Source organism: Garra rufa, chromosome 3 (assembly GCF_049309525.1).
Source record: "Garra rufa chromosome 3, GarRuf1.0, whole genome shotgun sequence".
Lineage (NCBI taxonomy): Eukaryota > Metazoa > Chordata > Actinopteri > Cypriniformes > Cyprinidae > Garra > Garra rufa.
The window spans coordinates 56,330,855-56,353,486 of NC_133363.1; the positions used below are offsets into that span (position 1 = coordinate 56,330,855).

At 39.0% G+C, this 22,632-nt stretch overlaps 1 protein-coding gene across 1 annotated transcript in view; it reads left to right on the forward strand.

The window, feature by feature from the left end:
• Positions 1–22,632, forward strand: part of LOC141331670 (NT-3 growth factor receptor-like) — a 178,817-nt gene that overhangs the window by 86,818 nt on the left and 69,367 nt on the right. Inside the window, exons 5-7 of the mRNA XM_073836708.1 lie at positions 19,929–20,083; positions 22,184–22,326; positions 22,413–22,554. Coding sequence (XP_073692809.1) covers positions 19,929–20,083; positions 22,184–22,326; positions 22,413–22,554 — 440 coding nt within the window. The remainder of the gene's footprint in view (positions 1–19,928; positions 20,084–22,183; positions 22,327–22,412; positions 22,555–22,632) is intronic.

A 22,632-nucleotide genomic window follows, 5' to 3' on the forward strand; every position in this document is an offset into this window, starting at 1 on the left:
AAAGTGACGACTATTTTGGGACTGTGTGCATTGTCTTTTCCTGTCCTCACTGAAGTGGATATTCTGGATAATACAAACAACGCATGTTATTTGTTGAAATCTGGCCTTCAGGAAATTAGTTTTACCAGAATTTGATTTGAATTCACTGTTTTGGTGAATTAGGTATATTTAGCAGGTGGGTGTTTTAGAGATCATTTCAGCACAGTTCAGTGCTCAAATGCATGATGATTTAGCACTGAATTTAGTCAATATCAAAAGATTAACCTAGCTCAAGCAAGTTTTGTGATATTCTTTGCTTTTAGGCCATGACCGGAATAACACTGTAAGGAATAATCTGTAAAGGTCAAGAAATTATAATATTCTGACCTGAGGAAGTTGTAGAACTTGAACGGTTAGTTCACCCAAAAATGAAAATTCTGTCATTAAATACTTACCTTAATGTCATTTCAAACCCATAAGACCTTCATTTAAGATATTTTTAAAAAAATCTGAGGACTTTCTGACCCTGAATAGACAGCAATGGTATGACCACAATCAAGGCCTGAAAGATAGTAAGGACATCGATAAAATAGTCCATGTGAAATCATTGTTTAACTGTAATTTTATGCACAAAGAAAACTAAAATGACGACTATTTTGGGACTATGTGCATTGTCTTTTCCTGTCCTCACTGATGTGGATATTCTGGATAATACAAACAACACATATTATTTGTTGAAATCTGGCCTTCAGGAAATTAGTTTAAAAAGAATTTGATTTGCGTTCACTGTTTTGGTGAATTAGGTATATTTAGCAGGTGGGTGTTTTAGAGATCATTTCAGCACAGTTCAGTGCTCAAATGCATGATGATTTAGCACTGAATTTAGCAATATCAAAAGATTAACCTTGCTCAAGCTGTTTTGTTTGATTCTTTGCTTTTAGGCCATGACCGGAATAACACTGTAAGGAATAATCTGTAAAGGTCAAGAAATTATAATATTCTGACCTGAGGAAGTTGTAGAACTTGAACGGTTAGTTCACCCAAAAATGAAAATTCTGTCATTAAATACTTACCTTAATGTCATTTAAAAACCAATAAGACCTTCATTTAAGATATTTTTAAAGAAATCTGAGGACTTTCTGACCCTGAATAGACAGCAATGGTATGACCACAATCAAGGCCAGAAAGGTAGTAAGGACATCGATAAAATAGTCCATGTGAAATCATTGTTTAGCTGTAATTTTATGCACAAAGAAAACTAAAGTGACGACTATTTTGGGACTGTGTGCATTGTCTTTTCCTGTCCTCACTGAAGTGGATATTCTGGATAATACAAACAACGCATGTTATTTGTTGAAATCTGGCCTTCAGGAAATTAGTTTAAACAGAATTTGATTTGCGTTCACTGTTTTGGTGAATTAGGTATATTTAGCAGGTGGGTGTTTTAGAGATCATTTCAGCACAGTTCAGTCCTCAAATGCATGATGATTTAGCACTGAATTTAGCCAATATCAAAAGATTAACCTAGCTCAAGCTGTTTTGTTTGATTCTTTGCTTTTAGGCCATGACCGAATAACTCTGTAAAGAATAATCTGTAAAGGTCAGGAAATTATAATATTTAGACCTGAGAAAGTTGTAGAAATTGAATGGTTAGTTCACCCAAAAATGAAAATTCAGGCTTTCTGACCCTGAATAGACAGCAACGGTACAACCATGTTCAGAAAGGTTGTTTGGACATCGATAAAATAGTTTATGTAACATCAGTGGTTCAACTGTAATTTTGTGCACAAAGAAAACTTAAATGACGACTTTATTCAACAATTTCTTCAGAGTCAGTCTCCTCAGTGTCTCTTAGCTCATTGTCTGTATATTCTGGTTCAAATAAGTTATGTTTGTTTTCTTTGCACACAAAAAGTATTCTCGTCATTTCATACCATTTTGGTTGAACCACTGACTATTTTAATGATGTCCTTACTACTTTTCTGGGCCTTAAATATGGTAGTTGCATTGCTGTCTATGCAGGATCAGGAAGCTCTCGAATTTCATCAAAAATACCTTAATTTGTGTTCCGAAGATTAACAAAGATCTTATGGGTTTGAAACGACATGAGGATGAGTAATTAATGACAGAATTTTCATTTTTGGGTGAACTGTCCCTTTAATGAAAGTCATGGAAATGTCTATAGTAAATTTTTAAAGGGTTAAATCAATTAAATTAGGTTAAGAAGCTTTATTTATTATTTATGAATGACTGTGAAGTGAGATTTCATTATAATTACATGTGGGGACCCTGCTTAAATTATATCACTATTGTAGCGAACATATAATCTTTATTGTGAATGATGATATAAAGCAACATGCCATTGTCCTCCAGGAAATTAGTTTTACCAGAATCTGATTTGTGTTAAACGTTATGATGAATTAGGCATATTTAACAGCTGGGTGCTTTAGAGATCATTTCAGCACAGTTCAGTGCTAAAATGCAAGACAATTTAGAGCAGAATTTAATAAGTGTTCAACTGCACCTCTAAAATGTGCCATTATGAGCCAATATCAAAAGATCAACCTGGCTCAAGTACTGCTTTGTGTTTGATTCTTTGATTTTTGGCCAATTACAGGAATAACTCTGTTAGGAATATTTTGTAATATCAGGGAAATTAGATTATTCAGACCTGGGAAATTTGCTGAAATTAATAAAAGTCAAGGACATTTTTATAATTAATGTACTGTTAAATCTCTTTTGTTATTGTTTCTAATGAGTGACATCTACAGTAAATTATGTTAAAAGGTTAGTTCACTTCCAGAACAAAAATGTACATATAATTTACTCACCCCTTTGTCATCCAAGATGTTCATGTCTTTCTTTTTTCAGTCGAAAAGAAATGTTTGTTCCCTTTCGATACTTTCACTCGTACTGCGTCTGAAAGACGCTTATGGGGAAAAGCTCCTTTTCTCCTGAGACTGAAGCATTTCAATAACGCAGTGTAACTGCACGGCCATTGGTTCGTGCAGTGTTAAAGAAACGAACCAATGGCTCGGCAGCGGAGATGCACAAACCTATGGCGATGATTCGCGCCCGATCGCGCCAAAAGGGGCGGAGCATCTGGCTATATAAGCGAGCATTTCGCCATAGGGAACTCAGATCCTTCTTCTTCAGCGACGACTTCTGATCTTCGCAGAGACTGACTACGCAGACTTCGCTCAAGCAAGCCTCTTCTTCGCCGTTGACGAGCCTCGCAGCGGATCCTCACTGCTCGGCGGATTGACGCTCCGGAGCTGATTCCCTGCTGCTATCCGGCGAACATCTGAAAGAGCAAATTAAGAGCAAATTTCTACGGCGTTGTTTCAAATGCCACGGCGTTTTTGTCGCTCGTGCAGAGCCCCTCTGCACGCCGCTGACACTCACGCTGAGTGCGTCTCGTGCCTGGGTCACGCCCACGCTGAGGCTGCGCTCAATGAGACGGAATGTTCCCATTGCGGGAATATGAGTCTCACTTCCCTCCGCTCGCGGCTAGCTTTCTTTTCAGAGAGCGACGCCGCTTCTCACGCCCTCCCGCTTACTTCCTCGCAAGAGCCTGCTAGGAAGAAGCAGCGGGGCAGGAGAGCTAAGAGCGCGGTGACAGGCGAGCTCACGCCGGCTCAGACCCCGCGTGCCTCGCCTTCACCACATGGAGAGGAATCGCCAGTTCTCTTCCTGCATCCTGACCAGCGTCCCTCTGCGGCTGCGAGCGATCTGGTCTCCTTCGGAGGAAGTGAATGCGAGGATGACAGCATGTCATTGGCCGCATCTGACACAGAGGAGTTGTCGGGCTCTTCCCATGACCCCGCCCCCTTGCCGTCTGCGCAATCCAGCGCCGCCAGCGCCGGTATGGACGCCGAACTGTTCCGCGTCCTATCTAAAGCTGTCGAGGAGCTGGATCTTCAATGGTCTCCCCCCGAGGAGCCATCTAGGAGCCGGCTGGATGAATGGTTCCTGCCGGGGCGCCGCCAGGCCCCTCGTCAGCGAGCTTCACCATTCTTCCCCGAAGTCCACGACGAAATCTCTAAGTCCTGGCGTGCTCCATACTCCGCCCGCCTTCATACTTCCTCTTCTGCTGCCCTCACCACGGTCGATGGCGCTGAGGAAAAGGGCTACGAGAAGCTGCCCCCGCTGGACGAGTCAGTTGCTGCGCACCTTTGCCCGCCCACCGCTATCGGCTGGAAGGCTAGGGCGTCACACCCGTCTAAGCCGTGCAGGACGACCTCTACCCTCGCTGGACGAGCGTATTCGTCTGCCGGACAGGCAGCTTCGGCGCTTCACTCAATGGCGGTACTCCAGGTGTACCAAGCAAAACTCCTCCGCGGGCTGGACGAGTTGGGCCTGGATGATTCTCCGCTCAGAGAAATACGCAGCGCTACGGATCTGGCGTTACGCGCCACAAAGATGACGGCTCAGGCAATCGGGCGATCGATGGCCAGTTTGGTGGTGCTGGAGCGCCACTTATGGCTTAATCTTACGGAGATCAAGGACGCGGATAAGGTCGCCTTCCTTGACTCCCCCATTTCGCCGACCGGCCTGTTCGGCCCAGCTGTCGAGGGCTTCGCGGAGCGCTTCACTGCAGCGCAGAAATCGTCCCAAGCCATGCGACACTTTCTGCCAAAACGCTCAAGCTCCGCAACGGCTCCTAGTCGCCCCAAGCCGGCGCCGACTCAGCAGCCTGCAAAAGCCACGCCCCCAGCTGCGCAACCAGCTCCTCAGATGGAGCTCCGTCCACGTTCACGCCCAGCCAAGCGTTTTCCCTTCCCCAAGCGCCAGGGACCTCGGCCAAGAGTGGTGTTGGACCAGGCGCCGCCAGCGTCTTCCTGATCTCAACAGCAGGAAGAGGGAGGGGCCAAGTCTCGCAGCAGCCGGACCAGCCCCCAAAGTGCCTCTTTTGAACCCTTCTACACTCCGTTCTGTTCCGAGTGTAAGGGAACTCATGTTTGTAAACAATGTAGCTGTAACTCACGGGCCCTTTGTATCAGCGCCCTTACAGCAAACCGCTGTGATAGCGGGAAAAATAAAAAACAAACATTTTCAAGAAAAGAGCAAATTTCCTCTTCCAATGCTTTCAGACAGCATACAGCTGTGCGAACCATTGCAGCCCCTAGCGACACGATCCGCGGCATGGCAAGCCATCCCCGGAGTGTCAAAATGGGTTTTGGGTATAATAGAACGAGGCTATGTACTCCAGTTCGCTCGAAGACCTCCTTTCATGGTGTGATCACCACCTCAGTTCGCAGCAAAGACGCAGACGTCTTGCGATTAGAGGTAAAGAATCTGTTGGCCAAGGGCGCCGTGGAAACGGTCCCCCCAACACAGAGCGAGTCAGGTTTTTACAGCCGTTACTTCCTCGTTCCAAAGAAGGATGGCGGCCTACGTCCCATCCTCGACCTCAGACAGCTGAATCGCGCCCTCATGAGACGGCCGTTCAGAATGCTTACACTAAAACAGATCCTCTCGCAGATACGCAAAGGGGACTGGTTTTGTTCACTGGATCTGAAGGATGCATACTTCCACATTCAGATCGCCCCCCATCACAGGCAATTCTTGAGATTCGCCTTCGAGGGAGTGGCATATCAATATACAGTCCTTCCGTTCGGACTGTCGTTAGCCCCTCGCACGTTTACAAAGTGCATGGACGCAGCACTTTCCCCTCTGAGACAGATGGGAATCCGCGTCCTGAACTATCTGGACGACTGGCTCATCCTAGCCCAGTCAGAGAACGAGCTAACACACCACAGAGCCTTAATCCTCAGCCACTTAGAGTGCCTAGGACTCAAGGTCAATTTTGCCAAGAGCGTGCTGTCTCCCAGCCAACGCATTGCGTTCCTGGGAGCAGTTTTCGACTCACGTCAAATGAAGGCAGCAGTTGCGCCGCAGAGAGCCCAAGCCATTCGCAGGCTCGCGGCTTCCTTCAAAATAGGAGCCCTTCGCCCACTCAAGATTTTTCAGAAGATGCTCGGCCTTATGGCCTCAGCATCTCCAGTACTTCAGTTGGGTCTGCTTCAAATGCGCCCCCTGCAGTTCTGGTTGAAACCAAAGGTTCCTCCTCAAGCGTGGCGTTTGGGACGCCAGCGCATCAAGGTAGATCGGGCCTGTATAGCAGCCCTGGCTCCTTGGAGGTGCGCTCAATGGATGGAACAGGGCGTTCCCCTGGACTTGGTGGTCAGAAGGAAAGCGGTCTCGACAGACGCCTCCAACTTAGGTTGGGGGGCGCTGTGCGACGGCCAGCCTGCTTTCGGCCTATGGTCGAAAGCGGAGAGTCGCCTTCACATCAACTGCTTGGAAATGCTAGCAGTATGTTTAGGCCTTCACACCCTTCTACCTGCACTGAAAGGTCACCATGTCTTAGTCCGTTCGGACAGCATGACAGTGGTGTCCTTCATAAATCACCAAGGGGGCCTCTCGTTGAGACGTCTATTTACGATGGTAGAACGTCTCCTGAAATGGGCTCAGCTGCACTTCCGCTCTCTAAGAGCGACGCATGTGCCAGGCAAACTGAACCAGGGAGCAGACATGTTGTCTCGGAGCAACGTCTCCTCAGACGAATGGACGCTTCACCCTCACACGGTTCAGCAAATATGGGCTGTCTTTGGCAAGGCGCGAGTAGATCTTTTCGCCTCAAAAGACAATCATCACTGCCCAATTTATTTTTCGAAGGAACAGGACGCATTGACCCAAGAATGGCCCAATCTCCTGTTATACGCATTCCCTCCTATCGCTCTGCTGCCACAAGTCATCAGGCGAGTGCGGGAACAGAAACTCAAAGTCCTGTTAGTGGCTCCATTCTGGCAGAACCAGCATTGGTTTCCAGATCTTCCCAGGCTGCTCTCAAGAGCACCATGGGCCGTGCCACTGAGACGAGATCTCTTAACACAGGCGAACAGAACGATATGGCACCCCCAACCGGAATTGTGGGCGCTGCACGTTTGGGCTCTAGACGGGAGCCTTTAAGTCTCCCTGAGTCGGTTTTGAGTACTATTTCACAAGCTAGAGCACCCTCTACGAGGCGGCTCTACGATCTCAAGTGGTCTGTCTTTTCCGCCTGGTGTTCCACCCGCGGTACGGACCCAATTTTATGTGACATATCTGTGATATTGTCCTTCTTGCAAGAGCTGTTGGATAAGGGGAGATCCCCTTCTACGCTCAAGGTCTATGTTGCAGCTATAGCGGTATTCCATGACCTGGTAAACGGTCAATCTGTGGGAAGAAACGACTTGGTCGTTCGTTTTTTAAAGGGGTCAAGGCGGCTTAATCCCCCTCGCCCCGTCACGGTTCCGTCTTGGGACTTACCCACAGTATTGAGGGCCCTGAAAAGCCCTCCCTTCGAACCGCTTCAGTCCATAGGCCTTTGCCCCCCGACGTTGAAGACTGCCCTGCTATTGGCATTAGCATCAGTCAAACGCATGGGTGATTTACAGGCGCTCTCTGTGAGCCCCGTTTGCTTGGAATTCGGGCCAAATGACTCCAAGGTCATCCTGAAGCCAAGGCGTGGGTATGTTCCCAAAAGTCTCTCTACACCCTTTAGAGACCAGATTATTTCTTTTTTGGCTCTTCCTCCTACGGAGCAAGACCAGGGATTTAACCCTCTCTGCCCTGTCAGGGCTCTGAGATGTTATATAGAGCGTTCTGCCCCTTTTAGGCAATCAGAACAGCTGTTTGTATGTTTTGGTGGCCGCACCAAGGGGTGTTCGGTCACAAAACAGAGATTATCCAGATGGATTGTGGAAGCCATCACGCTGGCTTACTCCTCTTTGGGCCTACAATGTCCCATGGGAGTAAGGGCCCATTCGACTAGGGGCATCGCCTCGTCTTGGGCGTGGTCTAGTGGGGTTTCCATTGCAGAAATTTGTGCGGCGGCAGGCTGGGCCTCACCGTCCACATTTGCTAGATTCTATAACTTGGACGTTCCAGTCTTACAGACTCGGGTCCTTTCCACATAGTGGTATGTTGTTACCAGTATGTTATATATAGTGCATCTTGGCCTCTGTGGAGCTCCAAGTGTACTCATTCCTTGGAACGGATGTTTATCAGGCTATCTGATCGAACAAATTGGCTCTTATTAGCCCTTTAGTGCTAGGGTCATGTTAGTCGTTCCTCTACCTTAGCAATGGCGGGATTGTACTGGTTCCCCATAAGCGTCTTTCAGACGCAGTACGAGTGAAAGTATCGAAAGGGAACGTACTCGGTTACTTTCGTAACCTCGGTTCCCTGAGATACGGGAACGAGTACTGCGTTGCTGGCCGTGCTAGGTAGCTGCACGACTCAGTCGTCGCTTCAGTCGAAGTACCTGAGTTCCCTATGGCGAAATGCTCGCTTATATAGCCAGATGCTCCGCCCCTTTTGGCGCGATCGGGCGCGAATCATCGCCATAGGTTTGTGCATCTCCGCTGCCGAGCCATTGGTTCGTTTCTTTAACACTGCACGAACCAATGGCCGTGCAGTTACACTGCGTTATTGAAATGCTTCAGTCTCAGGAGAAAAGGAGCTTTTCCCCATAAGCGTCTTTCAGACGCAGTACTCGTTCCCGTATCTCAGGGAACCGAGGTTACGAAAGTAACCGAGTACGTTTATCTCCATAAAGTGGACTTCAATGGTGCCCCCAAGTTTGAACTTCCAAAATGCAGTTTAAACGCAGCTTCAAATGGCTCTAAACGATCTCAGCCGAGGAAGAAGGGTCTTATCTAGCAAAACGATCTGTGATTTTTTTTAACAAATTGACAATTTATATACTTTTTAGCCTCAAATGCTTGTCTTGTCTCGTCTCTCTGATGCACATGCGTAGTCTATGTAATCCGGGTCAATATAGTTAGAGTATGTCAAAAAACTCCCATCTCATTTTCTTCTTCAACTTCAAAATCGTCCTACATTGCCATTTTACCTTTTTTTGACCCTAACTGTCTTGAACCGGAAAAAAACACATAGTTCACACAGACATAGACAAAACAAGCATTCGAGTCTAAAAAGTATATAAATTGTCAGTTTGTTTCGAAAATGACAGATCGTTTCTCTAGATAAGACCCTTCTTCCTCAGCTGGGATCGTTTAGAGAACATTTTTTAAGTTCAATCTTGGGGGCACCATAGAAGTCCACTATATGGAGAGAAAACCTGAAATGTTTTATCCACTGAAGAAACAAAGACATGAACATCTTGGATGACAAGGGGGTGAGTACATTATCTGTAAATTTTTGTTCTGGAAGTGAACTACTCCTTTAAGAAGCTTTATCTATTAATTATGAATGATTATAAAGTGGATTCATTGGATAATAAGAAGGTGTGGGAACCTTGCTTAAACTATAACACTGTTGCAGTGCACATAATAGCTTTATTGTCCTCCAGGAAATTTGTTTGACCAAAATCTGATTTGCGTTCACCATTATGGTGAATTAGGCATATTTAGCAGGTGGGTGCTTTAGAGATCATTACAACACAGTTCAGTGCTAAAATGGAAGATATTTTAGTACTGAATGTAATAAGTGTTCAACTGCACCTCTAAAATGTGCCATTATGAGTCAAAATATTAAAAGATCAATCTAGCTCAAGTAGTGTTTTGTGTGATTCTTTGTTTTTTTTAGGCCAATTACTGGAATAACTCTGTAAGGAATAACCTGTAATATCAGAAAAATTATAATATTCAGACCTGGGGAAATTTGTAAAAATTAAGTCATGGATATTTTTATAATGAATGTACTGTTAATCTTTGTAGTTACTCCTGTTCATTCCTTTTTGTTTTGCTTTTAATGATCTGCAGTAAATTATATTAAAAAGCTTTAGCTATTTTTAATAAAGAATGATAATAAGAAAGTGTGGGAACCGTACTTAAATTATATCACTGTAGTAGTGCATATAATAGCTTTATTGTAGATAATGGCATAAACAACGCATTTCATTTGTCCAGATTTGTCCTCCAGGAAATTTGTTTTACCAAATCTTATTTGTGTTTACCATTATGATTAATTAGACATATTTAGCAGGTGGGTGCTTCATTTCAGCAAAGAATTGTACTAGTATTGAGTTTAATAAATGTTCAACTGCACCTCTATGTGCCATTATGAGCCAATGATCAAAAGATCAAGTAGGTGATTTTTTAATTTAGGGCTACTTACAGAAATAACTCTAGAAGGAATAATCTGTAAATGTCAGGGAAATTATAATATTCAGACCTGGGAAAGTTGTGGAAATTAATGAAAGTTCTATAGCCAATGTAAAGTCTTTCTAGTTGTTCCAGTCAGCTCTTTTGTTATTGTTTTTTTGAGTGAATCTCTAGTTAATGTTGAGAATTGTTACCTATTAAAGGTTAAGTTCACCAATTTTCAACCAGCTTTGTATTGTTACAGTGTCGGTAGTATAAGTAAATTAACTATGTACATATACAGTCAAGCCCGAAATTATTCATACCTTTGGCAAATTCTGACCTTTTATTCAACCAGCAAGTTTTTTTTTGACCAGAAATGACACAGGCTTCTCCCAAAAGATAATAAGATGATTTACAAGAGGCATCATTGTGGAAAAAAATATCTCTCCGCTTTTATTTACATTTGAACAAAAAGTGGCATGTCCAAAATTATTCATACCCTTTGCAAACTGTCACAGTCTATGGGAAAATCCAAAGTTCTATACCATTCCAAATAGTCCAAGCTGTTCTAAAGCATCCTGATTACCCTGATTCATTGGGAACAGCTGTTTTAATCAACTCAACAGGTGAAAAACAGAAGCTCTCTGCTGTTGGTTTGTGGACAGTCATGGCTAAGATAAAGGAGCTCAATGAGGACTTGCGGCTGCGCATTGTGGCTGCTCACAAGTTAGGGAAGGGCTATATATAAGTTCCAGTGGCTACAGTGCAAAGTACTATTAAAAAACACAAGACGTTCCGTACTGTGAAAAATCTCAGAGGACGTGGTCAGAAGCCAAAAGTGACACCTGTGCTGGCCAGGAGGTAAAAAAGAATCCCCACCAAGGCCATCCTGATGAATCTGGGCTCTGCTGGTGGCAACATCTCAAGGCAGACAGTCCAACGGACGCTGCACACCGCTGGGTTCCACAGATGCAGACCAAGGAGGTCACCACTTCTCCAGATAAGGCACACAAAAGCCTGCTTGGATCTGGAACCAAATTTTTTGGGGGTGTTTTTCAGCTGGTGGACGAGGGAACCTAATCATAGTAAACGGCACCATGAAAAAGGAGCAATACATCAAAATTCTCAACAACAACTTCAGGCAGTCTGCAAAAAACTTTGCCTTGGGCACCAGTTGACATTTCAGCATGACAACAACCCAAAACACACAGCAAAAATGGTGAAGAAATGGTTAGCAGACAAAAACATTAACATTTTGCATTGGCCCAGTTAGAGTCCTGACTTAAATCCAATTGAGAATCTGTGGAGGGAGCTAAAGATCAGGGTTATGGCAAGAAGACCCTCCAACCTGAAAGAGTTGGAGCTCATCGCTTAAGATGAATGGGCAAAAATACCAGTGGAGACATGCAAAAAGCTGGTCAGCAATTATAGGAAGCATTTGATTGCTGTAATAGCCAATAAAGGCTTTTCTATTGATTATAGAGAAGGGTATGAATAATTTTGGACATGCCACTTTTTGTTCAAATGTAAATAAAAGATGAGTAATAATTTTTTCCACAATGATGCCTCTTGTACATCGTCTTATTATCTTCTGGGAGATGTCTCTGTCATTTCTAAAAAAAAAAAAAAAAAAAAACTTGCTGGTTGAATAAAAGTAACTTTAAGTCAGAATTTGACAGGGGTATGAATAATTTCGGGCTTGACTGTATTTCCTTGTTTATTTGTCAGCAGAGGTCTACAGAATGACGCAAAACCTTCATCCAATAGACTTTTCAACAGATGGAGGGCTTTTGTGACTAACGGATAGTCTGATCAAGCCGAGTGCATTATAAGTGATAAAGTTTTACTACATTTGTGCCACAGCCCTTTTGCTCTCTTTTGTCTAGTTGTGTAGTAAAGATTTAAAACATATCTACTACATAGACAACTAACTTTGACAACCAAACATTTTTATACAATGACAACACTGACAGCCAGAAAGTGTTTAGTGATTTAAAATTATACAAGACATATTCAAATGCTGCTTTTACATTTTTTAAGTTTTAAAGAACTAGTTGCAAGACAATAATTCTAGACATTTAAAAGGGTTGATTCACCAAAATAAATAATCTGTCATTATTTACTCACCCTCAGATTGTTTCAGTACTTTCTTTCTTCTGTGGAGGACAACAGATTAAATATTCTACTATTTTATTATTTTACTTTGTATTTTATTATTTATTTATTTTCATCCATAAAATGGAAATCAAAGGGCTCCAATTTTGTAAGGCTTTTCAAAATATCTTTGTGTTTCTTAGGAAAGTTATACAGGTTTGGAACAACATGAGGGTGAGTAAACCATGACAGACTTTTTTTTGGTTCTTTAAATGTCTAGAAATATTAAAGCACTGTGCATGGTCTGTCAGTTTAAAATAATGTTTCCCAGTTCAATCAGAGCATGCAACCAGTCGTAATATTCTTGGTGTCCTGTATTATCTGAAAGTGACTTCGTGAAACATTCACCACTGGCAATTACTTGTCATCAAAATGATTGATCATATGGTTAAACTGCACTTAAAATGAAAGAATGCACTGCAATAAATCCGACAAAGTCATTGTCTTCAAGGACACTTAGTACACAAACATTTGCAGACATACTTCATCAGCATAGGGTCTGAGTGTCTCCTCAGTCAGAGTGAGTGAGTACTTCCTTTTTTCAAAGGAAGTGACATCAAGATGGGCTGGGGGTTACAGATTATAGCTTAATCTTTAAGCCTGTGTTTGACAATATTTAGTATGATTATATGACTCTTGGGTTGAAATTACAGTTTAAGCATACCTGATAGAAAACATGAATTTACTTTCAGCAAAACAGTCATTACAGCCAATTAGATTCAAAATGCTTGATGCAAAAAGTAAAACAGAGACAGATTTTCACTAATGTGGCAATAGATAATAAATATTTATCAAAAATATGTATGTATATATGGGTCAAAGATGAAAAAGGGTTTAAGCATAAAAATAATAAGTGTAATACTGCTTTAAATTGTTGTTTTCCCCCCAAAATATTTTTTTAAATTTTGTTGATATTTTTTGTTTTTCTGAGCAAAAAATAAATATCATACTTTTTTCCTAATTTACAGAAGACACCCACTATAATGTCATTCACTGTAAAAATCTTGTCAGGTATATTTACAACAAAAATCAATTTATGACATATTAAAAGATACTAATTAGTTGTAATTCTACATTTAAAAATTTGCCACTATACTAGGTTTTGCCCATTTGTCATTAAGATTTTTTACAAATTTAATATGCTCCATTTATCTTTTATATATTTTAATATGTACAAATTAGAATAAGCGTGTTTTTTGAATTTTGCATAAATATTGTGTTAAACTGAACGACAATGTAACATTATTTCAACCACATTTTGACATTTTATTCTCCAAAAACGTATTTGAAACCTTAAAAGTAGACACTTTACTAGACACTTTAACCAAAACTAGACACTTTACTTGCATTTAATGTGCTTTCTATTTTCTGTGCTTTTGTAAATTTCTTTGGCCCATATAAACCTAACATTTTAGATGAAATGCATTTGTGGATGAATGTAGAAAAGAAAAAGCGAAGAGGAAGGAAAGGCTGGAAAATCTGCATTTATTTCCACTGAATATACTTTGTAAACAAACTAATTTGAACTTCACTGAACAAAGTGCATGTATTATGGAGATGAATGGTGCAGATTGGTATCAGTTATGTTGCTGTGGTGCTGTAATAATGGTGTAATCTTCAAAGCTAGATGAGATTCACGGGCATTATTGATTTTCAGACCCAGTGAATCCATCCTAACAGTCATTGTAATATAATATCAGCCTGAGGGGTTTGGAAAAAGAATTGAGAATTTAGACTTTATCCTTTTAGGACAGCGGTTCTCAACTGGTGGGTCACAGGTCTGTTCAGAGTCACGGATAGCAGAGGAAACCGTGAAGATATTTGAAATTCAGGAAGCGGATAATAAACCGCATTTCAATATCAATATTTTAATATGTTTTTGTTTACTTCTAAACAATTTTGGTATTGTAAAATCAGGTTTCTGATTTAAAACCAGACCCGCTGCTTTAAAGCACCTCAATGTTTTGTATTATTCTTCAAAAAGAAAATGATCCCATTACATTCAGAAGAGTTTCTTTGCATCTTACAGTCTCATTTCTCAATAGCTTTCAGGTGCACACGCACAACTAAACCTCATCAGCGTGCATAATCACGTTATGGGCTGTCAATCATCGTTGATGATAGTCAAAGCCCCCCGTTGGCCACCACTGGGTTATTCCTGGCAGCGTAAATGATGAGTGAGTTTAAGCTCAAAGCATGTGTAATTACAAAAACAAAACATCTTTTTTTTGTTTTGTTTTTTTGTTGATAGACTCTCTAACAACTTCTTAGTTTACTTCATGAAGAAACTGTACATTTGTCTTATATTATATTGCAATCATTTTGGTCATTTCTACCTGTCAGCTCGTGTGTTACAGATGCATTTGTTCTTGCGGGTGACCTGACTCCTGGAGGTTTGCAGAAAGGGATTTGCAAAATAATGAAGGGCTCGGAAAACATACAGTAGCGTATTTTCTAACCCGAGCATACAGATTAATGGACTACAGTTTCATGCTGAGATCAAAGCCTGTGGGTAATGATATACAGTTCATCACGTTGTGAGCGCCTCATCTTTCTTTCCATTCAGCCTCCGTGGCTGTGTATTTCACAAAGTGAAATGCTGCATTGTTCTAGTAATCAATGTCCGCTTTACCAAGTACAGCTTTGAATGTTATCACATTCCTATTTGTCAGCATAATATGCACTTCATGAAAGAGTTCATTAGTTTTAGAAAATATGTTATGTCATTTTTATGTATTATATATACTGTATATAAATAATAATTCTTATAAAATCTTATAAAATGCAAGTTTAAAAAAGTATCTTATGCTCACCAAGGCTGCATTCCTTTGACCAAAAACAGTAATATTGTGAAATATTATTATAATTTAAAATAACTGCTTTATATCTGAATATATTTTAAAATGTAATTTTTCCTGTGATTCAAAGCTGAATTTTCAGCATCAATGCTCCAGTCTTCAGTATCAAATTATCCTTCAGAAATCATACTTATATGTTTTCAGTTTCATTTTTCAGTATTCTTTGATTAATAGAAAGTTCAAAAGTATCAGTATTAAAGGAGTAGTTCACTTTCAGAACAAAAAATATTACTCGCCCCCTTGTCATCCGAGATGTTCAGGTCTTTCTTTCTTCAGTTGTACTGAAATTATGTTTTTTGAGGAAAACATTCAGGATTTCTCTCCACATAATGGACTTCTATGGTGCCCCCGAGTTCGAACTTTTAAAATGCAGCTTCAAATGGCTCTAAATGATCACAGCCGAAGAAAGAAGGGTCTTATCTAGCGAACGATCGGTTATTTATTTATTTTTTTTAAATCACAATTTATATACTTTTAACCTCAAGTGCTCGTCTTATCTAGCTCTGTGTGTACTCTGTGTAGAGATTAAAAAGTATATAAATTGTAAATGTTTTTAGAAAATAACCAATTGATTTGCTAGATAAGACACTTCTTCCTCAGATGGGACTGTTTAGAGCCGTTTAAAGCTGCATTTATACTGCATTTTGGAAGTTCAAACTAGGGGGCACCATAGAAGTCCATTATATGGAGAGAAATCCTGAAATGTTTTCCTCAAAAAACCTAATTTATTTATGACTGAAGACAGAAAGACATGAACATCTTGGATGACAACGGGGTGAGTACATTATCTGTAAAGTTTTGTTCTGAAAGTGAACTATTCCTTTAACTTGAAATATTATGTTGTATAACAACGTAAATGTATACCATCACTTTTTTTTTTTCAATTTACTACATCCTTGCTGGATAGTATACATTTATTTTATAGTTTGAACTATACTGTGTATATGTAGTTTGTTAAATAAAGTGTCTTTATTTTGCAGTAACATTTAAATATGTTTGTACTCTAGGAACTTTGTACAAGTACTGCAAAAAATAAAAAAAATACTGGGAATGGGAACTGGGAATGGGAACTGTGTGCTTTGTGCACTTTCCAGTTTTACAGCTTTGAAATAAAAATAGCTTTTCAATGCTATTTATGTTATGCATCATGTATGTGACATGTAAAAAGACGCTGTTGACAAAATTCTCATGCATGCAATGTCTATCATGCAATAGTAAATATAATCATTTAACAATTTTTTTTTAAACAGGTTCCATTTATCAGGGATTGCATTTCCTTTTTTCCCAGTTGAAGAAGTAGTTCACTTTCAGAACAAAAATTTACAGATAATGTACTCACCCCCTTGTCATCCAAGATGTTCTTGCCTTTTTTTCTTCAGTTGTAAGGAAATTATGTTTTTTTTGAGGAAAACATTTCAAGATTTCTCTCCATATAATGGACTTCTATGGTGCCCCCGAGTTTGAACTTTCAAAATGCAGCCTCAAAGGGCTCTAAATGATCGCAGCCGAGGAAAGAAGGGTCTTGTCTAGCAAAACGATCAGTTATTAAAAAAAAAAAAAGACATTTTATAAACTTTTTAACCTCAAATGCTCGTCTTGTCTAGCTCTGTGTGTAGGCTTCGTCCTACATCGCTGTTTTACCTTTTTGTAAAGGGTGTTTGATCTAATTTGCAATTTGTAATTTGTAATTTGACTCTAATTTGAGTCGGTACTTCTGCAGCGATGTAGGACAATTTTGAAGTTGAAGGAGAAATTTCGACATACCCTAACTGTCATGAACTGGAATGCAAAGAGTTCACGCAGAGCTAGGCAAGACGAGCTTTGAGATTAAAAAGTATATAAGTTGTAAATGTTTGTAGAAAATAGCCGATTGTTTTCGCTATCAAAGTTCGTCCTCGGCCGGGATCATTTAGAGCCCTCTGAAACGGCATTTAGACTGCATTTTGGAAGTTCAAACTCGGGGGCACCATAGAAGTCCATTATATGGAGAGAAATCCTGAAATGTTTTCCTCAAAAAACATAATTTCCTTACGACTGAAGAAAGAAAGACATGAACATCTTGGATGACAAGGGGCTGAGTAGATTATCTGTAATTTTTTGTTCTGACAGTGAACTACTCCTTTTAAAAAAGGGAAAAGAATTTGGAGCACAGTTTGTTGCATAAAATTTTATTTTAAGTGTCTTTACTTTGCAGTAACATCTAAATAAGTTTGTGCAAGTACTAGACTGCAAATGCTCCTAGCTATGCAAGCTTGATTTCACACATAGTTGCTTTTTGAAATGTTTCAGAACATAATTCATAATTCTGCAAAAGTACATGTTGTGTTCTGAAGCATTAGTGTAAACTGCCTTCTGTAGGCACTAAAGCAAGCAGCTGTCTGCTGCAGTCACTTCTCTCTTTTCACAATCTTGCAGTTAAGTTCAGCTGTCGACTTGTTATAGCTAGCTATCTGAATAATAATGCATCTGTTTTAATGTCAAAGACACAGAGAGGAACTCTATTACATACGTCAGAACTGAGATTTGTCACGGGACAGTGCGCTTACAATGTGTTTGCCAAGCATGTTTTATGTACTTGTTATGTTTCTGGTACAAAGTAAAAGAAAATATTTGGAAGAAGTACATACATTAAGATCTGCTTTCAAAGCATCCATTTTAACTTATTTTTGCATAAACTGATCATTTAATAATTTGATGCTTTAGTAAGTGAATCTAGAATGGCGCTACTGGGAATGGGAATTGTGTGCTTTGTGCACTTGCCAGTTTTACAGCTTTGAAATGCAAATAGCCATGCTTTCAATGCTGTTTATGTTATGCATCATGTATGTGACATGTAAAAAGATGCAGTTGACAAAATGCTCATGTGTGTAATGCGTGTCATGCAATAATAAATATAGTCATTTAGCAGATGTTCCCTTACCAGGGATTGCATTCCCTTTTTTCCCAGTTAAAAAAACTTAGGAGTGCAAATAAAATACAATAAGAATAAAAAACTAACCTTCAATGTTCAAAAAATATTAGAATACAAACAGCTTCAAATTCGATGGAAACCTGTTTCTGCCACTTAATAAAAAAGGTATAAGGTGACTTTTTATCTCACAATTCTGAAATTTTTCTCAGAACTGCGAGTTTATATCTTACAATTGTAACTTTTTCCAAAACTTTTTGCTCAGAATTGTGAACTCAGCTCAGTTTAGAACTCACAATTCTGAAAAGTCAGAGACGTCAACGTGCAATTCTGAAAAATAAGCGCTTTTTTCAGAATTACAAGTTTATATTTTGCTGTCTGTACAGCGCACAAAACACAAGCAAAGGGTGATAGGGCCTTTGCAGTAGTTGCACCTAAGCTATGGAATATGCTACCACTTTATATTAGGTCTGCTCCTACTTTAGGCTCTTTTAAAAGCCTTTTGAAAATTCACTTACTTTGTATGTCCTCTCTAAGTGAAGAGGGATGAGCTCTTGTTCATCTATGTTTTATTATGTGGATTTTATTGTGGTGTTGTTTTATTGTGTTTTTTATTTTATTTTAGAAATGCTTGTACAGCACTTTGGTACAACTTCTTGTTGTTGGAATAGTGCTTTATAAATAAACTGAAACTGAAAACTGAAGCTATATATCACAATTTTAACTTTTTTAGTCTTTTTTCCCCTCAGAATTGGACTTTATAACTTGCAATTGCGAGTTTGTATTCTACAATGCTAAGAAAAAAGTCAGAATTGCAAGATATAAACTCGCAATTGCGCGAAAAAAGTCACAATTTTGAGATACAAACTCACATTTGCGGGGAAAAAAGTCTGAATTGTGAGTTCATATCTTGCAATTCTGACTTCATAACTCACAATTCTGACTTTACATTACACAATTCTGAGAAAAAAGTTACAATTTTGAGTTTATATCTAGCAATTCCGACTTTATAACCCGCAATTGCTAATTTATAGAGAAAAAAGTCAGAATTGTGAGATATAAACTCGCAATTGCGAGAAATAAAAATCACAATTGTGAGATACAAACTCACATTTGCAAAAAATGTTTATATCTTGCAATTCTAACTCACATATATAACTTCTATAACTTTATAACTCACAACTGCAAGTTTTTTCTCACAATTCTGACTTTATAACTCACAATTATGAGTTTATATCACACAATTCTGAGAAAAAAAGTTAGAATTGTGAGTTTATATCTTGCAATTCCGACTTTATAACTCACAATTGCTAGTTTATAGAGAAAAAAGTCAGAATTGCAAGATACAAACTCACATTTGCGAGAAAGTCAGAATTGTGAGTTTATATCTTGCAATTCTGACTTTATAACTGAGTTCATATCATACAATTCTAAGAAAAAAAAAACCAGCGTTAGGCTGTATTGTGATTCTTGCTCTTTTCTGTCCACAAATTTAAGACCTTTTAAAATGATATTTAGGATTTATGTTATACTAGATGTTAAGATTTTTTTAAATACCTGCAGGGACTTGTTTTATTCACACAGATGCTCCTAAATACATTTTACAGTTTGCACACCTCTATTTATTGTGGCAAATGTGAGTGAAATGCTCATACAGTCGAGCTCTGCTGCCTGTGGTTATGAGTCTTACTCAAGGGCATGATGGTGATTGTTTATGGATCTCCCCATGTGGGAAACCTACAACTATTCAGTAATCAGCCTGGGTCACTATACCACACCACCTGGGAGATATAGTGTCACAAAGCTGCTGTTTTCAACCAACGCAGGCAAAGTTTGATTGATTTTGCATGCCCAGCTCGGAGTTAACACTGCATGAAAATGCTGGAGTTTGGGGATTGTATAACTAGCGTTGGCTTTGTGTTGTTGACGCAGGAGGCTGGAGGGGGTCGTCTTTGACTGCGGCTGTGAGATCCGATGGATTCAGCTCTGGCAGCTGCGAGGTGAGGCCGGCCTGCACACCCAGAAACTCTACTGCAAGAACGGCGCAAGCAAGATTCGCCTGAGATCAATGAGCATTGTCTCCTGTGGTACGACATCTTTCTTCATAAATAATACAGCTGTAGGCCAAGCATGCTCTACGTATTGTTATATACGATTATATTATTCGAATGATGCAATGTTTATCTCACATTATGATGCAGTGTTGGGGAGAGTAAGGTACTCTGTCATTTGTATTGCTCTCTTAATGAAGGAAATCGTGCAACCATTTTGAGTAGAAAAAGAAAAAAAACATACAGATGATAAATGCACATTTTATGCTAAAATATTTTTATCACATTTTGGGGTTAAGATTCGCCCTGAATTCATTTAAGTCATGTATATGTAGCCGTATTTTATAGATCACTGTCATTTTAGTATTATTTATATACCATTACTGTATTTATTAATAGTTAATGCATTAAATTAAAATGAAAACAAAATATTAAAATAACAGTTTGAGTCATTTTATGTACTTTTGTCATTTGTATGTTTTTATATTTATTTCATATTTTATTTAATGTTATTTTATAACTAAATCATTTTTTTTTAAATAATTTTAGTACTTCAGCTTTAATGTACACTACCGCTCAAAAGTTTGGGATCAGTAAGACTTATAATGTTTTTAAAGAAGTTTCTTATGCTCATCAAGGCTGTGGTCATTTGATCAAAAATGCAGATAAAATGTATTATTGTGAAATATCATTATGAAAAAAATATCTGTAATTAAAGTTGAATTTTCAGAATCATTACTGCTGTCTTCAGTGTCACATGATCCTTCAAAAATCTCTATCTAATATGCTGATTTATTATCAGTGCTGAAAACAATTGTGCTGCTTAATATTTTTTTGGAACCTGTGATAGTTTTTTCAGGATTCTTTGATCAATAAAAGGTTAAAATTAACAGCATTTATTTAAAATAAAATATTTTTTGGAAAATAAATTTATACATTTATTCAGCAAGGATGTGTTAAATTAATAAAAAAGTGATAGCATAGATTTACATTGTTATAAAAGATTTATATTTTGAATAAATGCTGTTCTTTTTCACTTATTTATCAAAGAATCTTAAAAAATCACTGGTTCCAAAAAAATATTTGGCAGCACAACTGTTTCCAACACTGATAATAAATCAGCATATTAGAATGATTTCTGAAGAATCATGTGACACTTAAGACAGTAACAGCTGATGAAAATTCAACTTTGCATCACAGGAATAAATTATATTTTAAAGTATATTAAAATAAAAAATATAATTTTATATTGTAATGATATTTTGCAAAAAAAAATTCTGTTAGCAGTTTTACATTTTTTTTTTTTTTTTGTATTTTTGATCAAATAAATGCAGCCTTGATGAGCATAAGAGACTTTATTGAAAAACATTACAAAATTACCCAAAACTTTGGGCAGTAGTGTATTTATTTCAGTTGGCTTAGCCAAGGTAAGTTTTTCCATATTTCCGAATTTTTTTTAATAGATTTACTTGTAGTTACTGAGATGTTTACTTTTAATTTCATTAAATATAATCAGGCATAACATTTTACCTCATTTTCTGCTTAGAAGAAAACTAAAAGAAACAGGCATGCTATATATTATATATAACAATACATCATCTACAAAAATAAATAAAAAGAATTCAAAAATAGTTTACACCAAATATTATACTTTGGTATTAGCAAACAAAATTAACAAAATATTTCGAAATTTTACACCATGCACCATTTCAACTTGTTAATTATGGACTCGATGTGGTAAAACTGTCTGTTGCAACTAGTATTTTCACAAAAAAAAACAAGAGCAGGCATGGCCATTTGTAAATTTTATGTGTCTGGCTTCCGGTCTCATCTGCGTCCAGCTATTTTTATATGTACAAAACGGCTTGTTTTCCTGCTTGATATTGCAAATTAGTGTGTCTCACTTTATTACTTTAATATATTATCTTAATTATGAACACACTGGTTTGTACACACAGTTTTACCGTTTACTGCACGTTATTATTCTTCTCGTTATTTCCCTATAGCGGCTAATGAACTGGAAATCTCACCCATAGGCTTACTTCCACGTTAAAGAAAAAGGTGGATAATTACAATGGTAAATTCTTGTAAAACTGTGATCGGAGAATGTACATAATTGCTGTTGTTGTGATCTAGACATGCCAGATATTAGCGTTGCTCACAGTAACCTCACTGTGCTGGAGGGCGGCAATGTGACGCTCAGTTGTAACGGCTCTGGGTCTCCGGTACCTGAGGTGGACTGGACCGTGAACGGCCTTCACTCCATCAACACGCACTTGGTGAGCGCCATTCATCCCACACCCAACAAACCGTTTAACCTTATTTCCAGTCTAACCATAGCATAATGTTTTCGTCTGCCCTCCAGTCAAATGTCTACCCACCCAACATTCACTCCATCAACCTGACGCTGGTCAACGTGAGCAGAGACGACAACGGCTTTGTTCTGACCTGCATCTCTGAGAACGTGGTCGGGATGACCAATGTGTCCCTTCAGCTGGCTGTGCTATGTATGTACATAGTGCTTCTTACAGGTTTTTTATGTCTCATGCTTAATGGTGTTTGTTATTACTCATACTGTACTGATA